General features: G+C 41.2%; 2 protein-coding genes across 2 annotated transcripts; both read right to left on the reverse strand.

The window, feature by feature from the left end:
- Positions 1–2,276: 2,276 nt before the first annotated feature.
- Positions 2,277–11,327, reverse strand: TSFM (Ts translation elongation factor, mitochondrial). Its single transcript, XM_032210677.1, has 6 exons — positions 11,203–11,327; positions 9,674–9,817; positions 8,226–8,354; positions 5,796–5,918; positions 3,883–3,967; positions 2,277–3,169 (listed from the first exon to the last, which is right to left on the reverse strand). The coding sequence occupies exons 1-6, from the start codon at positions 11,296–11,298 to the stop codon at positions 2,751–2,753; spliced, it is 996 nt and encodes a 331-aa protein (XP_032066568.1). The 5' UTR covers positions 11,299–11,327; the 3' UTR covers positions 2,277–2,750.
- A 2,974-nt stretch (positions 11,328–14,301) lies between these two features.
- EEF1AKMT3 (EEF1A lysine methyltransferase 3) lies at positions 14,302–19,533 on the reverse strand. The gene is made up of 3 exons (XM_032212298.1): positions 19,341–19,533; positions 17,101–17,212; positions 14,302–14,866 (listed from the first exon to the last, which is right to left on the reverse strand). The coding sequence occupies exons 1-3, from the start codon at positions 19,521–19,523 to the stop codon at positions 14,472–14,474; spliced, it is 690 nt and encodes a 229-aa protein (XP_032068189.1). The 5' UTR covers positions 19,524–19,533; the 3' UTR covers positions 14,302–14,471.
- Between the last annotated feature and the right edge of the window lie 1,875 nt (positions 19,534–21,408).

Consider the following 21,408-nt stretch of genomic DNA (forward strand, 5'->3'; position numbering starts at 1 on the left):
CAACTTGGTCATTAGGTAAAGCTGTTACTAAATGAAGCAGCAATTGTGTATATGATCTTACTTCAACTTTTCTTTCATGGACCGTGAAGGTCATGAATGTGAGGATTGGTCACAAAGTCATAATGTACAGAATAACAAAGTGGGAAGGGAAGGGACCTTGGAGGTCTTCTAGTTCAACCCCCTGCTCAAGTAGCACTCTCATTCCATCCCAGGCAAATGGCTCCCCAATCTTTTCTTTAAAATCTCCAATGACGGAGCACCTACAACTTCTGGAGAGAAGCCATTCCATGGATTAATTGTTCTCACTGATAGGAAATTTCTCCTTAATTCTAGATCAGATCTGTTTGATAAGCTTTCACCTGTTACTTCTTGTCCTGCCCTCAAGTTCTTTGGAGAATAGGTTGACCACATTCTCTGTGGCAGCCACTCAAATATCAGAAGACTGCTAGCATGTCACCCCTAGTCCTTCTCTTCATGAGACTAGACACACCACTTCCATTCATTGCATGATTTAGCTTCCAGTCTCTGAATCATCTTTTGTTGCTCTTCTCTGCACTCTTTTTTAAAGAGTCTCAACATCATTTTAGTATTGTGTTGACCAAAACTGGGCACAGTATTCCATTATTCCAAATGTGGTCTTACCCGTGCAGTATAAAATGGTACTAACCCTTCACATGATCTTGATACTACCCATCTATCGATGACGCGCAGGACTGTATTGGCTTTTTTGGGCAGCCACAGCACACTCCTGGCTCTTTCTGGTTGTCCATTGGGACATCTAGGTCTCTTTCAGTTACTGTTGTTGAGCCAGGTACCACCTATACTATACCTGGGCATTTAGTTTTTCTTGCCTAAGTGTAAGACCTTACTAATCTCACCACTGAATTGCACTTTGTGGGATAGGACCCAGTGTTCAAGTCTGTCAAGATCTGGTGGTGGTATTGTCTATCTCACATTTTTCTATCTTACCAAGAAGATGCAATCTATTTTGTCAAATGCCTTAGTGAAGTCTATGTCCACAGTATCAGCCTGATCCACCAATTTAGTCACTTTGTCAAAGAAGGCAATAAGGTTTTTCTGGCATTATTCGTTTTGACAAAGCCATGCTGGTTTCTAGCAATTGTCTAACTTCACTCTGCTGCTGTATCAGACCACACACCCTGGATTAAAAAAAAACCCTAACTCCTGCCCCCATCTAGGCCACTTTGAACAGTGACATTCAGCATCAGCACCACCAACGTTAGACCTAAGTTTGTCCACCACCACCAGGCCATCTCACGCTGATCCCCAAGATGCACAAATCTTGGGGAACACTGTAATTGCCCCCGAGATTCAGTACTTACCAGGATCTGCCACACATTATTTCAAGCAGTGTTCTCTTTCTATTGACAGAACCCTGTGGAACTAGCCCAGGCTAGTTCAGGTCCATGAGGCCTTTGTCCTTGAAGAAACTTCAGAGAAACTTATCTGCAGCCTCCAAAAACCATATGAAAGCATACCCTATTCTTGCGCAATTTTCAGAGGATCCAGAAGCTGTGTGAGCGCTTACCCCATTCTCACACAGCCTCTGAAAATTACGCAATAGTGGAGTGTACTTTCAAGAATGTTGAGTGTTGGTGAATGTTGGCTTATCACCTAAAATGTCACTGCATGTCACCTTTAAGATATGTATCATAGATAGCCCTCACTGGTCTAAGCTATGTTAAAAGATGCCAACTCTTTAGAAAGTTAATATGGATATAAAGTAACCAGACTGATGTTGCATGTGGGTACTGAAGACGTCCGTCTTACACTGTGCAAAAGCCAGTTTCAGCATGGGTTACTAAACATATGTGTTTATCTACAACAGTGGCCCAGAAACCTGTTAAGTTTGTTCAAATACTACAAACTACAGCAGGAAACAGAACACGATCTTCTATTAAAGAAGAACCATTCTTCTGGTGGACGGCAACTACAATGCCCCACCGCTACTATTCCAGACACTTTCAGGATCTGGGGCAGAGGGCGCAGGGCAAGAAAAATTTAAGACCGTAATTTACTTATTGCTACAATTGAGGATAGTTGGATCTGTGCTCGTCTAGGAAGAGGCTGCAGGAAGTTTCCAAGGGCTATGAGGAATGTCTGTTCTTCATGATTCAGCTATTTACATCAGACAATTCTTTCTCATTTAGTGTCTTCCGGATGACTGTCAGTCCTAACCTGTCACTGGCATTCAGAAAACAACATCCTTTCCTTCCCCCTCATGAATCCTTTACCCTATTCATTTTACTACTTCTTCACAAACGCACCATTAATCAGACTAATAGAGGTATTAATTACTCAGCAAAATACATATTCTGCCCCTCTGGTTTAAATATAGGCTAAAATCACATGGTGTTTGCTGACAGTAAGTTTCAAAGAATCCTACTGATTTCATTTACAGACAATAAAGACAGATTTGTCACATTTCAGAATGCTAATGAGAACAATATGACAGGCTTGAATCAGAGGCCACAACCTCTCAGAAACTTACCATTACAATCACAGAAAGAACTCGTATTTTATTTGTGACATTAACATCTGTTTGCCATATTTTGTTGGTCACATTACGCAAAAGTTATTTCAGTGTTTCCGAAAGACATTCAAAGTTCTTCATACTTGCCTATAGACGTAGCATTACTGGCATTACCAGCTACTTCTGTGAATCGCTCCCAAGCCCAAGCAGAACTGGGAACTAGTCTGACATTCCCAGTATGACAAACCAATCTTGCCTAGCTTGATTCGGACAACTCTGGATCTTCTCCACATTCAAACCGCACAAAATCCAAGACAGATATACCAGTCGGCTGAAGGAATTGTCCCAAGGAAATAGTTGGCTCCATCACATACGGCTGGGCAAGCATCTTTGTTTCAGATTCATCTCCGGGTTCGTCTTCCGCAGAGCCCACAGAGAGAGGGGCCATACCTACCACATGCTGGGCCAGTTTCCTGCTCAGTTCAGTAATGTCAGACTTTGGGTCTTCCTCCGAGGAACTGCAGATCACCATGGCACCGTATTTGCCAAATAACATGTTAGAAAGCCATGAGCTGCTTTTGGAGGGCGACCCATGTACGTAAGAGCCGATGAAGAAATTCTCAGGCACTGATATGCATGCTGCCCTCTTAACAACCATGTTCTCGCCTAGCTTGCCTTTAAAAGAAAAGAGGGGGGGAAATTAAAAAGGGGAGGAGGAAAAACAGAGAGAACAGCATGAATCACTAAAGGTACAGAGAATGTTTCAGGGCTCACCAACATGTGGCAAAGCAACAATGTGAATAAAATGGAATATTTGAAGAGTTCCCTTAAAATTAGGATAGTAGTTTAAGAGTTGGATGTCCCCCAGATGGTGGAGACTGCACAGAGTCTCTTTAGGCCAATTACTCTTTCTCAGTCGAACTTTCCACTCCCAGGAATGTTGTAGCTGGAGGAATAAATGAGCAGGGGCCTACATGTATGTTGCCTTGAGCTCTTGGGCAAACAGGTATATAAATACCATGTTTTCCCCAAAATAAGACTTGGATCTTATTTTAATTTTTGCTCCAAAAGATGCATAGGGGCTTATTCTCTGATTAGGTCTTGTTTTCTGAGAAATACAGTACTAAATGTATCCATCTGCTTGATGATCTTAACTGGGTCTTATTTTTGGGATAGGGCTTATATTATGAGCATCGCGAAAAATCATGGTAGGGCTTATTTTCCAGTTGGGTCTTATTTTGGGAAAAACAGGGTAGATAGAATATTACATCTCTCCATCAGTCATAAATTCCATCCATTCAAAAGTAAAAGACAGTGCATGAACACAGGAAATTGTTACCAGCCCTTTCTGCCCGTTGCTGATTATTAACTGGGCACCAAACACTCACCTATTGCTAGAGCAAGTTGGTCAGTAAGCAAAGATCCCTCTGGGCCTGTCCTGAGTTGAGAAAGCTCATCAGAATTTAAGAAACGCTAGAAAACATTCAAACATGATGTCAATTAATTTTTTTAATGGAAACCTGCTAAGTAAATCCAGAGACCAGTTCTTTTTAACGACTTGGCTGTATGCATGGCTTTTCTTCTGATGTGGTAAGGAATTTGGAATAATAAAAATGGAATGAAGAGAAAGGTGCAAACCACATCAGCAGCAAATTGTCAGCAAGAAGCAGTAGTCTAATATCCCAGCAACAGCAATAAAGGGCTTCTACACTATTTTCTTGCAGTGTTTTTCTTTTATCAAACTCATCCAATTTGGCAGCCACAAATACAAATAGGATCGTTGTGCTCTTACAACAAATCATATCTAGAAAGCTTAAGAAATTGCCAACTACTGGTTTGTAAGTTATTTAACTTAAAATGTATTTTTTTTAAAGACCATCTGCAATCTAGTTAATGTAGTGCTGGGTTACAAACAAGTTATGCAGTAGAACTATTTTTAAAAAACAGTAAATAAATTTTAAACACACATAATAAGTACAACAACACTGGTGGACAAGCATTTGAGGGAGAAAAAGCCTGACTGACTTGTAGGTTCTATTCTTTTCCTATAAGGCAACATGCAATAAAACTACAGAGGATGCCTCCTTCATTCTAGCCCAGTTTCAATTCCTAATTATATATTTTTTTTAAAAAATAGGTAAAGGTAAAGGTCTCCCTCGCACATATGTGCTAGTCATTCCTGACTCTAGGGGGTGGTGCTTATCTCCATTTCAAAGCTGAAGAGCCAGCGCTGTCCAAAGACGTCTCCGTGGTCATGTGGCCAGCATGATTAAATGCCAAAGGTACACGGAACTCTGTTACCTTCCTAAAATGCTTGCATTTTTATGTGCTTTTGAACTGCTAGGTTGGCAGAAGTTGGGACAAATAACGTGTGCTCACTCCGTTACGCTGCGTTAGGGATTCAAACTGCCAACCTTTTTGATCGACAAGCTCAGCGTCTTAGCCACTGAGTCACCGCATCCCCTATGTTTTATAGTATTTTAAAGTAAGCAAGACTTGAAATCTGTGTGTTTTGAGATACTCTTCACACAACTCAAAAAGTAAATTACTACTACTCTCAACTTCCCAAAATAGGGGGAAAAAACCCAGATCAACTGATGTAGAAATTCTGTTTATTTTGCATCTTTGGTCCATGTACTATGCCCATCACCTCACAAAAAGATGTCAACAATGGACCATTGCCATGAAAAACAAACAAGTGATCCCTGTCCTGGAGCATAAAGTTCCTATATTTTCTGGAGAATTTTATCCACCATAAGAATAGAACATATTTAGCCTGGAAAAAAACAGAGAATGTTGGATTCATGCTAAGATGAGCCTAAACCAGGAAATGGCCTAGATTACTAGAGGTTTTCTCACAAATCAGCAATAGATGAAATTGTACATAAATAAATTTCATCCATTTACTTAATAGATGCAAGACATGGGCTACAAGGCAATTTTGCAGCAAAGTGCATTTTTTCTTCTGAAGGACTTAATACCAAAGAATCATTGCATTTTTGCAGGCGCTTCTGAGAAGATACCTTAGTATCAGTATGGGGAATGCATATCTGTTTCTGATCAGCAATGCACTAGTTTCTTAGACTAAGTCTCATGTGCCATGCTGGCCAGGCCCCCACCTAAAAAGCTACCTTTGACATCTCCTACATTTTTAATTGCCCAACTAGAGTTTTGTTTGAAAGTGCTCCTGAAGTAACAACCAGCAAGAAGATTTAAATGCAGTGCTTTGAAACATCAATATCATTTCTTCAAAATTACCAGATATTTTTGAGCCCCAAATACATGTTTACATCGTTCTTACCTTACGATATGTGTTTGACTGGTCTATGATCTCCTTATGGTGAATCATTGTTCCAATAGCTACTTGCTGAACCAGCTGTTGAAATTTAACATTTTGGGCCACGAAATCGGTCTCGCAGTTTACCTGGCAGAAAAGCATGGCTAACTTAGAAATATCTCACCAGCAGATATATTACTAAAGAGGTTAAAATAGAGCTAGACACAAAGACTTTCCCAAAGTCAAAGCTGGGTAAAAGTGAGATCCTAAATTTTTAGAAATCTGACATTCTTCTCTTTTCCTTACCCTGTAAGAATATCCTGTATTCTAAAACTACAATGAATCAAAGCTAAATATAGCATTGTATGCAAAACAATTGATAAAATACTATTTTAGCTCTCTGTTTACTGCATGTTCAATAAGGTAAAGGTTCCCCTCGCACAGATATGCTAGTTGTTCCTGACTCTAGGGGGCGGTGCTCCTCTCTGATTCAAAGCTGAAGAGCCAGCGCTGTCCGAAGACATCTCCGTGGTCATGTGGCCGGCATGACTAAACACAGAAGGCGCATGGATACTGATATCTTCCCATCAAAGGTGGTTCCTATTTTTCTAATTGCATTTTTTACATGCTTCCAAACTGCTAGGTTGGCAGAAGCTGGGACAAGTAACGGGAGCTCACTCTGTTACATGGTGCTAGCGATTCGAACTGCTGAACTGCCAACTTTTCTGATCGACAAGCTCAATGTCTTAGCCCCTGAGCCACTGCATCCCTCAGGGATGTTCAACACCACTAGTTAATTATTAGCTGGACTTACTTTTAAAGATAGTCCCACTATTGTACAGGTTGTGCTTGTCTAAGGAGAAGTGGATGTAAAATGGCTGCTAATAGGATCATTAGTAGCTCCATTGCCTGTCCCACCCCCATCCCACCGCCAGATTAAAAAAAATGAAAACAGCTGCTAAACCATTGCAGCTATCTCTTGATCTGAGCAGCATCCTATTACAAAAACAGGATCCCAGCACTATATCACTTTATTCAATGCCAGTATTGCTCAAGAAAAACAATAAAATAAAGGGGAAAACCCAGGAAGCCATGTGTTTAAAAACCTATGACCAGTAACTGACCTATGCTTTAAGATAAATTAGACTTCCTGATATTTGAATCTGGGAAAGACCAGGAATATTTCCTGCATTACCTCAGCAGCCTCAAAAGCAAGTATTTATGTTTATAGTGTTACTCGGAGACCTAAAAGAAAGTGGCTTTTCAAAGAGAGTACTTGATTCCAAACTTATACCCAGAGAGGCTTTTCGGAATTACAGCAAACTATCATGCAAACATTCATTTCTCTTTGTCTTTTGACAGTCTCGCTATCCCTGATCACTCGTCCTACTGACTCTGGTCAGAGAGCAATGGTGCAGAGACCCATTTCAAAGTCAAATTATCCCATTGGCAATTTGAAATAGGACATTTTGGAATTTTAGAAGCAGTCATTTAAGTTTGATACCGTTCACTTTGAACTCGCTATTAGGTAAGGCAGTCCATTTTAAACACAAAAGCGTTGTCTGAAATTTACAATGTAAAAAAGATGTGGAGACTCTAGAAAGAGTGCAGAGAAGAACAAAGATGATTAGGGGACTGGAGACTAAAACATATGGAGAACAGTTGCTGGAACTGGGTATGTCTAGTTTAATGAAAAGAAGGACTAGGGGAGACATGATAGCAGTGTTCCGATATCTCAGGGGCTGCCACAAAGAAGAGGGAGTCAAGCTATTCTCCGAAGCACCTGAGGGTAGAACAAGAAGCAATGGGTGGAAACTAATCAAGGAGAAAAGCAACTTAGAACTGAGGAGAACTTTCCTGACAGAACAATTAATCAGTGGAACAACTTGCCTCCAGAGGTTGTGAATGCTCCAACACTGGAAGTTTTTAAGAAGTTGGATAACCATTTGTCTGAAGTGGTGTAGGATTTCCTGCCTAGGCAAGGGGTTGGACTAGAAGACCTCCAAGGTCCCTTCCAACTCTGTTATTCTATTCTGTTCTAAGGTTGAATTTAGAATGAATTCTTTTAATTTAAATGGTTCAAATTTTTAAAAAATTGAAGACCCCTTCTAAAGAGACTCGTAGCCCCAAACGCCGAAGAGCACCATGTTCAAGGCAGAGCAGACCTATATGCTAAGGGGAAGCATATTCCCATATAATCATTCTTACTCCAAGCTGTTTATTGTTTATTTTTTTAACCAATTTATATAGCTGCCCATCTGCCAAAAGGAAACCTGAGCAGTGAACAACACAGAAGCACAACTCAATAAAGCCACTTAAAACAGTAAACTGCACTGAGACCTTGATAAAAACATCCACCCACCCACCCACCATATGCCATTTTTATAAACATTTTGGCCTCAGTGCCTGGAAGAAAAGAAGGTCTTCATCCTTCAGGCCAAAGGAAAGACTCACCTCTACCATTACGGCTGAGCTTCCCTCTTGAAGCAGCCCTATGAGACCTTCTTTGGTCTTCCGCCCTTGAAGTTTCAATGCCTTGCTCCATCCCTCCTTCTTTGCTTGTTCATGCAGCCAAACTTCAGCCTTTGAAGACAAACCCCAGCATGAAATAAAATTATTTGCCCATCTATCCACCCATACATACCAATAGTTAGTCCTTGACTTACAACAGTTTATTTAATGACTGTTCAAAGCTACAATGGCATTGAAAACATTGTGACTTATGACCGTTCTTCATACTTATGACCACTGTAGCATTCCCCCATGGTCATGTAATTTACATTTGGATGCTTGACAACTGACTCACATTCATGATGGTTGCACTGTCCTGGATCATGTGATCACTTTTTGTGACCTTCTGACAAGCAAAGTCAATGAAGAAGCATCCAGATTCAAATGTCTTACTGATTTAATTGCAGTGATTCACTTAACAAATGTGTAACTAACAAATGTTAACAAATGTTTAACAACTGCAGTGATTTGCTTAACAAATGTGGCAAAGAAAGTTGTAAAATGGGGCAAAACTCATTTAACAAATTTCTCACTTAACAACATAAATTTTGGGCTCCATTGTGGTCATAAATTGAGGACCGTCTGTAGCATATATAAAGCATATATAATCCAGAAGCAAATTCAGAAAAAAACCAAAATAAATTAAACCATCAAACATCTCACAAGGGAACTACCACCCATTCTGATTGAGAGACAAACATATGTTAAATGGCTAACTTAAATAGGGCCTGAGGAACACATAAATCTTGAAAAGAATAGTGCTCAAGAGGGTAGTACCATGACAAAGAATGCCCACTTCCAATATCCCAAAGTGACATTGTTCAATTGAAGGGATATTAGATAAAAACAAATGTTTTCTCCCATTATACTTCTACAAAAGTAGTGAACAGCTCTGAACGTGCCCCTATTATAAAAATACTTTGTATGTAGAAAGTTAGAAAATCATTGAAAAGTTCCTCGGTCACATTCCAGTTTTTCCCATGTATGGATTTTCAGAGTAGCAGGAATAGCAGTGGATGGTTACATATCTGAGCACTCCCATTCCTGTTCACTCTTTAACAGTATAAAAGTTTGTCAGTGGCACAGAAAAGGCAATGCCAAAAATGTGATTTTATAATTTGTTTGCTTATGAAAGTATGCATGGATTCACAAGGCAAGAAGAAACAAGAGTCAGTACAGATTTAATTATTTTTACTCCAGGCTAAATTCTCCAATGTCGATCAGATTTTCTGTTTTGTCAGCAAGCACAAGATTGCTGCTTTAAGACAAAATTGTACCTCAGATTTTAAAACAAGATTTTTTTTGGAAGCAGCATGTTGATAGACAGAGAAAGAATGAGAAAATGAAAAATACGAATTACAATATCATATACATGCACAAATTATTCTTACTTCTTCAATGTTATCAACATATTTTTCCAAGGCTTTCTTGCAGTTTACAAAGGAATAGCCAGTTTTCTTCCTAAGTTTCATCAGTGCTTCCTTTGCTGCCAGGGCAGGAATGCCAAGATGAAGGAAACGAGGCAAATGCCATTGCTGTATGGGGAAAAACAACAAAACCAAATGAAAAGGTTTGATACTGCCACTGACCCACCTATGGATAACAAAATTAATCAGAAGAATTAAGAGTGTGATCGCATACAGTAGAGTTCTGGCTTTGCTGACTGTTCGGGGGTGGGGGGTATGGTTCTGTGTGAGTGGCGGACAAGCATGCACAGCTCCATTTGCACGTGTGACACACAAATGGAGTGTGCACCAGAGGTGGGTTCCTACCAGTTCGCACCTATTCGGTAGAACCGGTTCGTCAAATCTACCGAACCGGTTAGAAGAGGTTCCACCAGTAGAAAACAGGCCACACCTACAGAAGAGGTTTCAAACATTTTTTTGAAACTCACCACTGGTCCTTGGATATGATTATTCTACACTATCATGCTCATATTTATAAAACTCAGTGCCTCTGTGAAAGGTAAGGATGACTACTGCGTTTGTGGTGCAATCAGAACATTGCGTGTGTTGAAGTTGTTTTAACGCAAACCAAAGATGCCTTTAAAAAAACAAGTTGACATCGTATTCTTATGCATGCCAGTGCTGTGTGCGAGGTAATTTAAGGTGGTTCTGACAAGTGTCGTCGGCATCTTCATATCCGGTCACATGGGCGGCAAGCCACTCCCATCCAGTCACATGGGCAGCAAGCCACTCCCACAAAGGAGGCCACACCCACAGAGTAGGTTCGAACAATTTTTGAAACCCACCACTGGTGTGCACGCATGTGCTTGCCCGCTGCTCATGCCACTTCCACGGCCCAGTTCTGAACAGCTCAAGGCCTGATAATGGGCCATAGGTTGGGGACTTGCCATACAGACACTTGGAAATCAATTCCACTAATCTTACTAGAAATGACCTCTAGCAGAAAAACATACAGTCAGAATTCCAACTTTGACAAAGTCCCAAAGAGAATGTGCAGGTACCAATTCACCTGTAGCAAGGCTGTCTTTTGATCTGGTGAGAACAACAGAAAAGAGATGCTGAAGAAATGAGAGGGCAAATATGTAGTCTGTTAAATATGTTAAACTGGCTTCTGAAGCATGGAAGAAACCTCTCAGTTTTTCCCTACCAGCTGAACCTGAGAGTGTGGGAACAACTTTCTATTCTTTTCTTATAATGTTTGTAATAAATTATTCTAGGAAGTTTATAATACAAAATACAACACCTATAAAATCACAGTGTATTTACTAATAGGTTAAAAACTGTAACACGCGATTCCACAATAAAATATCCAACTTGTGGGAGGGGCAGGGGGGGGGAGAGAGAGAGAGAGAGAGAGAGGGAGGGAGGGAGGGAGGGAAACGGGCCGCAAGCAGAACCATTGCCGGTAAACTGGCTCAAGTTCGGCATCATCTCCAGGCAGGCGCCCTTCTCACCTGCGGCACCAGAGCGCCCCTCGCTTGCAAGGAGACCAGAATGCCCCCCAGCCCCGAAACGCGCAGCATGTCGAGGACGCGAGAATTAGACGTCATCAACCCTCTACGCTATGCGACAAGGGAGAGCCGGCTTCCTATAAGGGTAAAGCCCGCGCGCGCGCAGAACACTCTTTCCTTCCCTCGAAGCTGATTCGCTCTAACCCACCTAGGCGTTTCATTGGTTGAAGCAAGACGCCGCTGAGCCGTAGGGAGAGGAAGGGAGCGAGGCCGGCGTGGTGCAGGTGGTACCCCCCCCCCCAAAAAAAAAATTGGCAGTTTTTTAAAAGATGGACTTTAATGCTGTTTAATGATGCAAATACTTAGCGATTTACCATTTGCCGTATAGTAATTGACAGAGATCAATAATAAGAAATTATTTTAGTTCAGGAAATAGTTGGCATATGACAGTTGACAAAAAAATCCCAAGGAACCATAATATTTTCTATCCAATGCAGCAAGAATAAATATTGTTGCAGCTGTACTTCTACAATCGATATGCAATGCAGAATTTATTTACAAAATTTTAAGATAACAGTATATAAAATTCGACTGAAGCCTTGATTCCTAAATGAATAGGACACTATAGTGTTGGAAATACAAATGCACAGTGTTTGTTTACAGGCACATACAAACATCACGTTCCACTTTGTATAAGTTATTGTAAAGAGGAAGACATAGAAACATCTCAAAATGAGAAAAGGCACCATGTGTTTTAATGCACATATTATATGCTTCACTTCGCCTAGCTGGCACATTCTTGAACTTGTACTTTTAAGCAAGAACCAACCCTTGAATTCCATATCATTCTTAGGACAGTTTTATGGAACCCTGTGGATTTCAGAGGGAATTTGAGTTCATTTCTGAGATTCTGATTAGTGGTTTAACTGCGGCCTTAATTACTACTTTGGACTGAGAGTGTGACAGCCTTGCATCACATTGTGCCTATATGGCTTGATTCGAGCACCCTGGTTTTCAAAGGATCTTCTAGTTAGAGATTAAATGATAAAATGTTGCTGGAAGAGGATGAAGAGCAAAATCAGGATTTTAGTCCTGGGGGGAAAAAAACTCCCTATTCTAGAAGCAGTCACTAAATTCAACAACATTGGACAATTTGTCTGTTGGGGAAGTGGGTTAAGTTGCAGCTTTGGAGGTCAGAAGTAGTGCATCTATCTTAGCCTTTCTTGGTCCCACTTTACAAGGTCCCAGAGTTCTTGGCTTTCCCCACTCCTTTTTAAGTTACATGAACCTACTGGGCAAGGGTGAAATCATGACAGCATAAGGTCAGGTGTCATAAGTGTGCTGATGATTGCTATATATTTTGACTCTTGATAAGCCAAGTGATGTTATTGAGCTTCTATCTTGGGGTGTGCAGACTCTGGGGACCCAAAAGGAGAGAAACAAGCTTAGGTTCAACCTTAATAAAATTTGAGTAGCTATGGGGCTTAGACCCCACCCCAAATCTGGGGATTTTCCATCACTGGTTCATTGTATTGGATGGAATTGCATTGACCTAGGCATCATTGGTATGCAATTCAGGGATTTCTAACCTGTTTAAGAGTCAAAAAATATCCTTTTTAGAAATCCATCTTGTGCATCATTTGCATCCATACCTGGACCAGGAGGTCCTTAGGATAATCATTCATGCTTTGATCATCTTGTATTTGCACTTCTGTAATGTGTTCTATGGAGCTAACTTTGAAAAACCACACAAAGCCTATCACTGAACCAGAATGCAGCAGCAATAGGTAGGGACCACCTTGCTACACCCGAGTAAATATAACTGCACAAGCTGCATAAGCTCCTAGTAGATTTCTGCATCAATTCAAGATGCTGGTTGTTATTCTGCATGACTCAAAGTCTAGATTATTTATGGGATCATAAATAATCCATATTAATAATAAAATAAAATAATTGTTTCCAATTATTTCTGGGCCTGTTCTAAATCCTTTTCATTCAACAGTACCATCTTAGGGGATCTACAAAATATATCTTTGTTCATCCCTGTGAAACAGCAAATCATCTGAGATTCAGATGCCCTGACTCTGATGTGGATTCTTATGTTGCCCCAACTGTTATGTGCTTCAGTGTTGTTTTTAACTTGCTGTTTTTCTCACCCAGGATCGAATGTCAAAGGGGAGACATGCAATTCAAATAAATGAATAAAGTTCCCTAAGTGCAGCAGAGTCCACCTCTGTTCACCATTAGAATTATTGCATTCATATGAGCCACGATGGTGCAGTGGTTAGAATGCAGTACTGCAGGCTACTTCTGCTGGCTGCCAGCTGCCTGCAATTTGACTGTTCAAATCTCACCAGGCTCAAGGTTGACTCAGCCTTTCATCCTTCCGAGGTGGGTAAAATGAGCACTCAAATTGTTGGGGGAAATATGGTTACTCTGCAAACCGCTTAGAGAGGGCTGTAAAGCACTGTAAAGCGGTATATAAGTCTAAGTGCTATTGCTATTCTGTCTTTTGTACACAAACCATTTGATGCCTGATAGCCACTTTTGAACATACCTGCAAAAAAACAAAAACAAAATGAGCCATCCCTGAAAGCCATTTCACTCCTAGAAAATACACACTCCTAAAGACATAACTTCAGACTTCACTCACGGTCTCTTCAGGAAAAGAGGAGGAAAACAGTAGAGAGAATGGCTGTCTCCTATTGTTACATTTTCACTGGCAATATATGCTTGGTAGGACTGCTGCTGTTTCTCAGATAGGATTCCTCCTTGCAAGGTTTGCAGATCTGTTCTGACAGAAATTAGTAAGATACCAAGTTCATAATGGGACACTGTGGCTCAGTGGCTAAGACGCTGAGCTTGTCAATCAGAAAGGTCGGCAGTTCGAATAGCTAGTGCCACGTAACGGAGTGAGCTCCCGTTACTTGTCCCAGCTTCTGCCAATCTAGCAGTTCGAAAGCATGTAAAAATGCAAGTAGAAAAATAGGGACCACTTTTGGTGGGAAGGTAACAGCGTTCAATGCACCTTTGGCATTTAGTCATGACGGCCACATGACCATGGAGACGTCTTCGGACAGCACTTGCTCTTTGGCTTTGAAATGGAGAGGAGCATTGCCCCCTAGAGTCGGGAACGACTAGCACATATATGCGAGGGAAACTTTACTTTTATCTTTACCAAGTTCATTCCACGCTGAATTCTCAAATCACAATGTTCGTTTTCTTTAAAGTTGGAAAATGAATGTTCTACTGTGTAGGTCCAAAGATAGTCTTTAACTAATGTAATTCTTGCTGGTCACTTTGTAGATATTAATATTCTCAGTCTCATTCCTAAAGGTGAGTTTTGTGGTGAAGTGCATAGGGAGCAGATTCTCAAAAAACAGTGCTGTGCTATGTTCCTCTCTCATTTTTGAAGACAGATAGATAATAGACTGTGCACCACATACATGCTGGAGAGTCCTTATCAGGAGTGGGTAAGTGTCCTTGAGATAGACAATATCTGCACCGAGGATGAAGTCATAATTTTGAGGAAAATCCTTGTGGTCCAGACCCCATGATAGAGCACAAACCTTGGTTCGTGCAATGCATTGTGCAGGCAAATTCCGATGGACGTTCTCCTCTATTTGCTTCAAGGCTACAGGAAGATCTGTGATGGTTACATGGCCTCCTAAAAAGAAAGAGAAAGGGAACTCTGAACAACAAAAAGCTTTCAAGGGTTTAGACCACAGGCATTATCCACAAATAACCAAATTATCTCCAGCTGTGTCAAAAACAATAATATCAATTCAGAAATATCATGATAAAGCTGCATGTTGAATTCAATAATTCCATGCATAAACAATATACCAATAAGGAACTGTGAGATTGAGTAGCATATAAATGTAATAAAAAAACTATGTATAGGTAATCCTCAACTTACAACAGTTCATTTAGTGATCTTCAAAGTTACAACAGCGCTACCAAAAGTCACTTTATGATCATATGACCGATGATCTCTAGAGAGCCAGGGATGGAGGTCATGCCTCCGTCCTAGTGCTCCTTGACCTCTCAGCGGCCTTCGATACCATCGACCATGGTATCCTTCTGCGACGACTGCGGGAGGTGGGGGTGGGAGGCACTGTCCTACGGTGGTTCTCCTCTTACCTCTCGGACAGGTCGCAGTCGGTGTTGGTCGGAGGGCAGAGATCGACCCCTAGGCCCCTGAATTATGGGGTGCCGCAGGGTTCGGTCCTGTCCCCCCTCCTGTTTAATATTTACATGAAGCCACTGGGTGAGATCATTCGACGGCACGGGATAAAATACCATCAGTATGCGGACGATACACAGTTGTATCTGTCCGCCCCGTGCCAACTCAGTGAAGCGGTTGACGTGATGTGCCAGTGCCTTGAGGCTGTTAGGATCTGGATGGGGGATAACAAGCTTGCACTCAATCCGGATAAGACCGAGTGGCTGGTGTGTTTCCCTCCCACTAATTGGCCAAATTTTCCATCTCTCAGGCTGGGGGGGTCAAACAGTACGCCCCTCAGACAGGGTTCGCAATTTGGGAGTCCTCCTGGACCCACAGCTGACTTTTGAACACCATTTGTCAGCTGTGACCAGGGGGGCATTTGCCCAGGTTCGCCTGGTGCACCAGTTGCGACCCTACCTGAACCGGGAGGCCCTCACAACAGTCACTCGTGCCCTTGTGACCTCTAGACTGGACTACTGCAACGTGCACTACATGGGGCAGCCCTTGAAGAGCATTCGGAGACTTCAGCTTGTCCAGAATGCAGCCGCGCGAGCGATCGTGGGTGCACCTCAGTTCACCCACGTAACACCTATCCTCCGTGAGCTGCACTGGCTGCCTATCGGTCTTCAGATACGCTTCAAGGCGCTAGTCATCACTTATAAAGCCCTTCATGGTATTGGACCTGGGTACTTGAGAGACCGCCTGCTGCCAATTACCTCCAGTAGACCGATTAGATCCCACAGATTAGGCCTCCGAATTCCATCCGCCGGCCAATGCTGACTGGCGACCACCCAGAGGAGGGCCTTCTCTGTGGCTGCTCCGACCCTCTGGAACGAACTCCCCGTGGAGATTCGAACCCTCACCACCCTCCAGGCCTTCCGCAAAGCCCTTAAAACCTGGCTATTCCGACAGGCCTGGGGCTAAAGAGCCTTTGCCCCTTCCCTCGAATGGTATGGTGGTTGTGTGCTTTTAAATTGTGTATTGTTTTTGTTCGTCTTTTTATTTTTTATTTGTACCCCTTCTCTTGACTTGGATTGTGAGCCGCCCTGAGTCCCCTTCGGGGAAAAGGGCGGCATATAAATGAAATAAATTCAATTCAATTCATATTTCACACTTACAACAATTGCAGTATCTTCATCATCATATGATAAAATTTGGGAGACTTGGCAACTGCATGTAATTTATGACATGCGGTTGCAGTGTCCCAGTCATGTGATCACCGTTTGTGACCTTCTGACAAGTCAATGGGGAAGCCAGATTCACTTAACAACCATGTTACTAACTTGGTGAGTGCTGGTGGCACAGTGGTTAGAATGTAATATTGCAAGCTAACTCCCCCCACAGCCTGGAATTTGAGCCTGAGGGGCTCAAGGTTGACTCAGGCTTCCATCCTTTCAAGGTCAGTAAAATGCAGACCCAGATTGTTGGTGGCTATATGCTGACATTGTAAACTATACAGACAGTGCTGTAAACCACAATGGGGAGGTATATGTGTCTAAGTGTTATTGCTACTAACTTAACAGTGATTCACTTAACAGCTGTAGCAAGAAAAATTGTAAAACAGGGCAAAACTCACTTAACTATTTTGCTTAGCAGCAGAAATTCTGGGGTCAATTGTGGTTGTAAGTTGAGGATTATCTTCCCTATCTTTTTCTGCAGTTAATTCAACATACCAAGAAGCGATGCGAGGATCCCGACAACACCTGTCCCAGCACCAAGCTCTATCACTTTCTTGTCCTGAAAGTTCACCTTCTTTGCTTCAAAATATTCACAGAGAGCTAGAGCCTTAAAAACAGATGAGGGAATAACATTTTGGAATGAAAAATTCAAACAAAAAAATTAACAGATCAGTCCAAATATATGAGTTATTTATGCTTCATAGACTTCTTTTGATGCGGGCACCATATTTTCTATTCTACGGGGTTTTTGTTTCCAAAGGGGCAATGTTCTAGAAATTGTTTTGAGGTATTTTGCAACTAATTATTTTTTAACATCAGTTAGTTCTTTCTATTTCATCACCCTTGTTTCATACACATTATAAGTTAACAAGTTTATTACTTGCAAAATTTATTTATCCATCATATTTCTGAGAAACAATGTTTTCCCAGAACAACTGAAACACTGAGAGTGGTGTTGCCAATTGGAAAAAGGAAGGTCTTTTTCAGGCACATCTGGGTGGCCACTGTACAATACAGAATGCTGGATGAGATGGGTCTTAGTCTAATTCAAGGGTGCTGCCTGGGGAATTCTGCAGTTTGAAGTCCACACATATTAAAGTTGCCGAGGGTTGGACATTCCAGATGTATTCTACTCAGACCTCTATTCAACACTAGCCTAGAAGGACTTGTCTTTGTTCATCCATATTCCTTGTGACTCTTCTAGGTGCTCCTTCATCTCAAGTGATCTCAACAGAGTTCATACCTAGAATGTAACAAATCTAGGAAGAATCCTATTTACCACCAAATATTATATATCGGATTGACCTTTTTCTAGATGTTTTTTTCTTGCAAGGAAAAATGTTATGATTCCTCGATGTTTACATTTTTCCAAATAAGTAATTAGAGTTGATACCTGATGCGTTCCTTATAACTAAATATATCTTGCACAAGTTTATGTACAATACAATTAACATCTTCCTCTAGCCCTCTCTCTTATTGTTCTTATTCAATTGCCTCTTCTTTCATATCTTCATCCTGGCCTTGTATTTGCTATCCAAAGAAGACACTCTTTCCTTCCTTTGGCCCTTTTATCTCTGCTTATCCCTAGGTACCTGACTGTTGGCGGGTAACCATGATAATGAAAAAGTGACAGCATGCATAAATTAATGCCACGGTGTAAGCATCACTCTTTTGTCCATGCACATTAGATCCACATATGCAACTCACTGGATTTGTGTCTTCATGACATTGCAGTCCCTCTCCATTGTGCTCCCCACTGCAAACACCTATGATGCATTTTCATCTGAGATACCCTTTATCCTTAGACTTTCAGAATAGTCATATGCTTATTCAGAGATGCTAATGTGACCATTAAGATATAAATACATAAAAAGGTTAAGCAAACGTGATAGCAGGGCTTGACTTATTTATTATAATGGACTGTGCTGATTCAGATGTTATTTTAGCATTTTGATTTTTTCTTTATGTTTGTAAGTTTTCTTTTGGTTTTAAGTCTCAATCAAATAGAATAGTGTTATGAAAATACTTGCACAAACATATTAAATTGTTCTGGATTATCATATGCCAAGCACATGTCTTATATTGTCTTACTTGACAAAGTTGGTAAAGTCAAGACGCAGATCTGAATATGCACTGAGAAATTAGGCAAATGATGTTCCAAAGTACATTAAGCACCCCTAAAGAAACCGATACAATTATGTATCATTCCTTGTTGTGAGTTTCTTTTGTATAATTTATACTTTCCATGTATTAACGATATGCAACCAATCCAGCTTCAAAGCTAACTCAACTGAGGAAAAGAGGTGCCAAAGGGAGTTAAATATGTGCATATAGGGCTGCCAAATCCACATTGTCCCCTTTGAAACCAGAACACTCCCATGTATTTATGTAATGAAACACAAAAAGCTTTAAATATTCATATTGAAGCTTTAAATATTCGTGATGTTTCTGTTGTTGTTGAGGCGTTACTGGTGCTTTTGTTAAAATAAATCTCCTGGGAATGATCATAAATTGTTAAGACGTGAAACTGTCCGAACTTTCTTTGTTCTGCCAACTACTTATACATGCATAAAGGATCTGCTTGAACTAGCAGCGCCATCTCGACCATTAAAGGAGGAGAATATTTTGTAGGTCAGGGTTGAAATGAGGGCTCCTTGGTGCTCTCTTGCAACCCGAGCTCAGAGAGCATCAAAGACCCTTCAATCTCGACCGTCCCAGGATGGACTAGCGCTCACCGCCTCCCAGACCGGAGCAGCTACTCCCAGCCGCGCCCCGTGGTACTGCGTGATGCTCAGCTCGTGCCCACAGAGCCGGTACCGGGTCTGCACAGGAAAAGCATCAGCAAACAACTCCAGTTCCTGCGGAAACACCGACTCTAAACCCACTTCCACGTCGCCTGCAAACACCAGCGCCGCCATCTTTCCACGTTTTTCCTGGGGGGGGGGGTAGCACAGAACGTCCGGGAACAGCTGGCGTACCCTATTCTGATTGGACGGGAGGGACAGCGCCTCTAATCGTTACTGGATCTCAATGGGAAAGGGGGAGGAGCTTACTCTTGCTGAGTTTCTCCACGTGATTTGTTTTCGTGGCGGGTGTTTACTTTGGTTCCACTCGAAATGAGCGACAGATCGCAGGTGTTCCTTAGACATCCCGAAGATTTAATCTCAGGGCTACCAGATCGGTGCCAAAAACAAAAACAAAAACGCAGACGAACATTAGATGGGAACGAAGATAGTGAAGATCATCTGGCCATTCTGTTAATGCGGAATCAAAACACTTATTACATAGAACAGCATTGTCTCTGATGAGGAAAGTATTTCCACACGTTGGTAGCAGGGGCTAAAGAATCTTGACATAACTTTTCCTTCTGACAACTACCTGAACAAATAAGATCAAAGTAAATTACTCTGCTATTGAAACCAAGGAAGTCGTTATTCAGAATGCAACACTGCATACATTCCCCACCCACCACCCTGGGGTAACAATAACATTTACTTCTAGAACATCCATATATAAGATCATACAGGGTATTTGCATCCCTGGATGTCTTTTCTTTGTTTTATTGAAAAACGGCTATTTTTATATTTGGTACCCTCAGAAATTCTTAAGAGTCATTATGACCAGCAATATTATTATTTTTCTGTAAAATAGTCTGATGCTCTGCAAACATTTGGGAGGGGAATTCAAATAGTCACTATGCAAGAAGCTTGATGTAGCTGTTAATTACAAAAACACTTGTCCAAAAATATTCAACAGGGAGGAGACTCAGAGGAATATCAGTGATTAACCCTGCCAGAACGCTAGGTTTGGGTAATTGCCCAAGGAATACTAGTCCAAATAACCTCACTGAACATTTCTCACTTAATTCACTGTAACAAGTAAGTGTGTAAAATCACAGCTTTAGTCATGATTACAGTAACTTGGCTGGGCCCAAAATGTAATACAAATGTTTTGCTAAACATCATGGCTGTCACTATAAAGGAAAGGCAGAATAGAAATCCAGCTAATAAACAGTAACAAATTGTATCAAAACAAGGACAGTTTCTCTCCTCCAAAATCTTGCTTTCCTTAATGCATATTTTCTTTTTGGCAAATGTACTAGTTTATCCATTATACTATTACATGTGCTGTATTAGGCAACATATAATGTAAGTCATGGCAATAATTCACACAAACATACACTTACCTTTAGTCCTCAATGTCCTACTTGCTTATTTTCATGAAATTTTTGGCTTGAAGCCTGCAGAAGTACCCTACCATTGGCAACCCTGCTCTCTAGCGTCATTCTATGCGTTTGACTAGTAAAATAATAACGCTGTTGCTAGCTGATTTATGAGCTAGGTCCCAAAGGATCAGAAGGACATTCTGTGTTCCCTGACCCATCTCTGTTAGCTTCACAAGACTGGAGGTTTAAGAACAGGGAAAGAAAGCCATTCGCACATTCATGAAAAGTCACCTGTTTGCTGAATGCTGAGCATGGAGAGGTGGGGTCAGCTCTTGACGCATATCACAGTTAAAAGTTATCTTTGCAAGACATCCAGACAGAAAAGATGCTCTTGTTTGGCTGATCTAGTTAGAGCATTTAACGGAAACTGACACAGAGTTAAAGATTAAAAAGTCCAGTGAATCCTTGGTATATTTCCATTCTTTTTGTTTAGTTTTTCAGGGTATTTCAAGGTACTTGTTTTTGTTGTCAGGTTTTAAAAATCCTTGTCCTTCTCTACTGTTTGTCAGAAGGGGGGGGAGTAGTTGTTTTTCTGTTTGGAAGTTGTATTTGCTAACATAATTCCAACTCCGCTCCTC

This window comes from Thamnophis elegans, chromosome 2 (genome assembly GCF_009769535.1).
Source record: "Thamnophis elegans isolate rThaEle1 chromosome 2, rThaEle1.pri, whole genome shotgun sequence".
Lineage (NCBI taxonomy): Eukaryota > Metazoa > Chordata > Lepidosauria > Squamata > Colubridae > Thamnophis > Thamnophis elegans.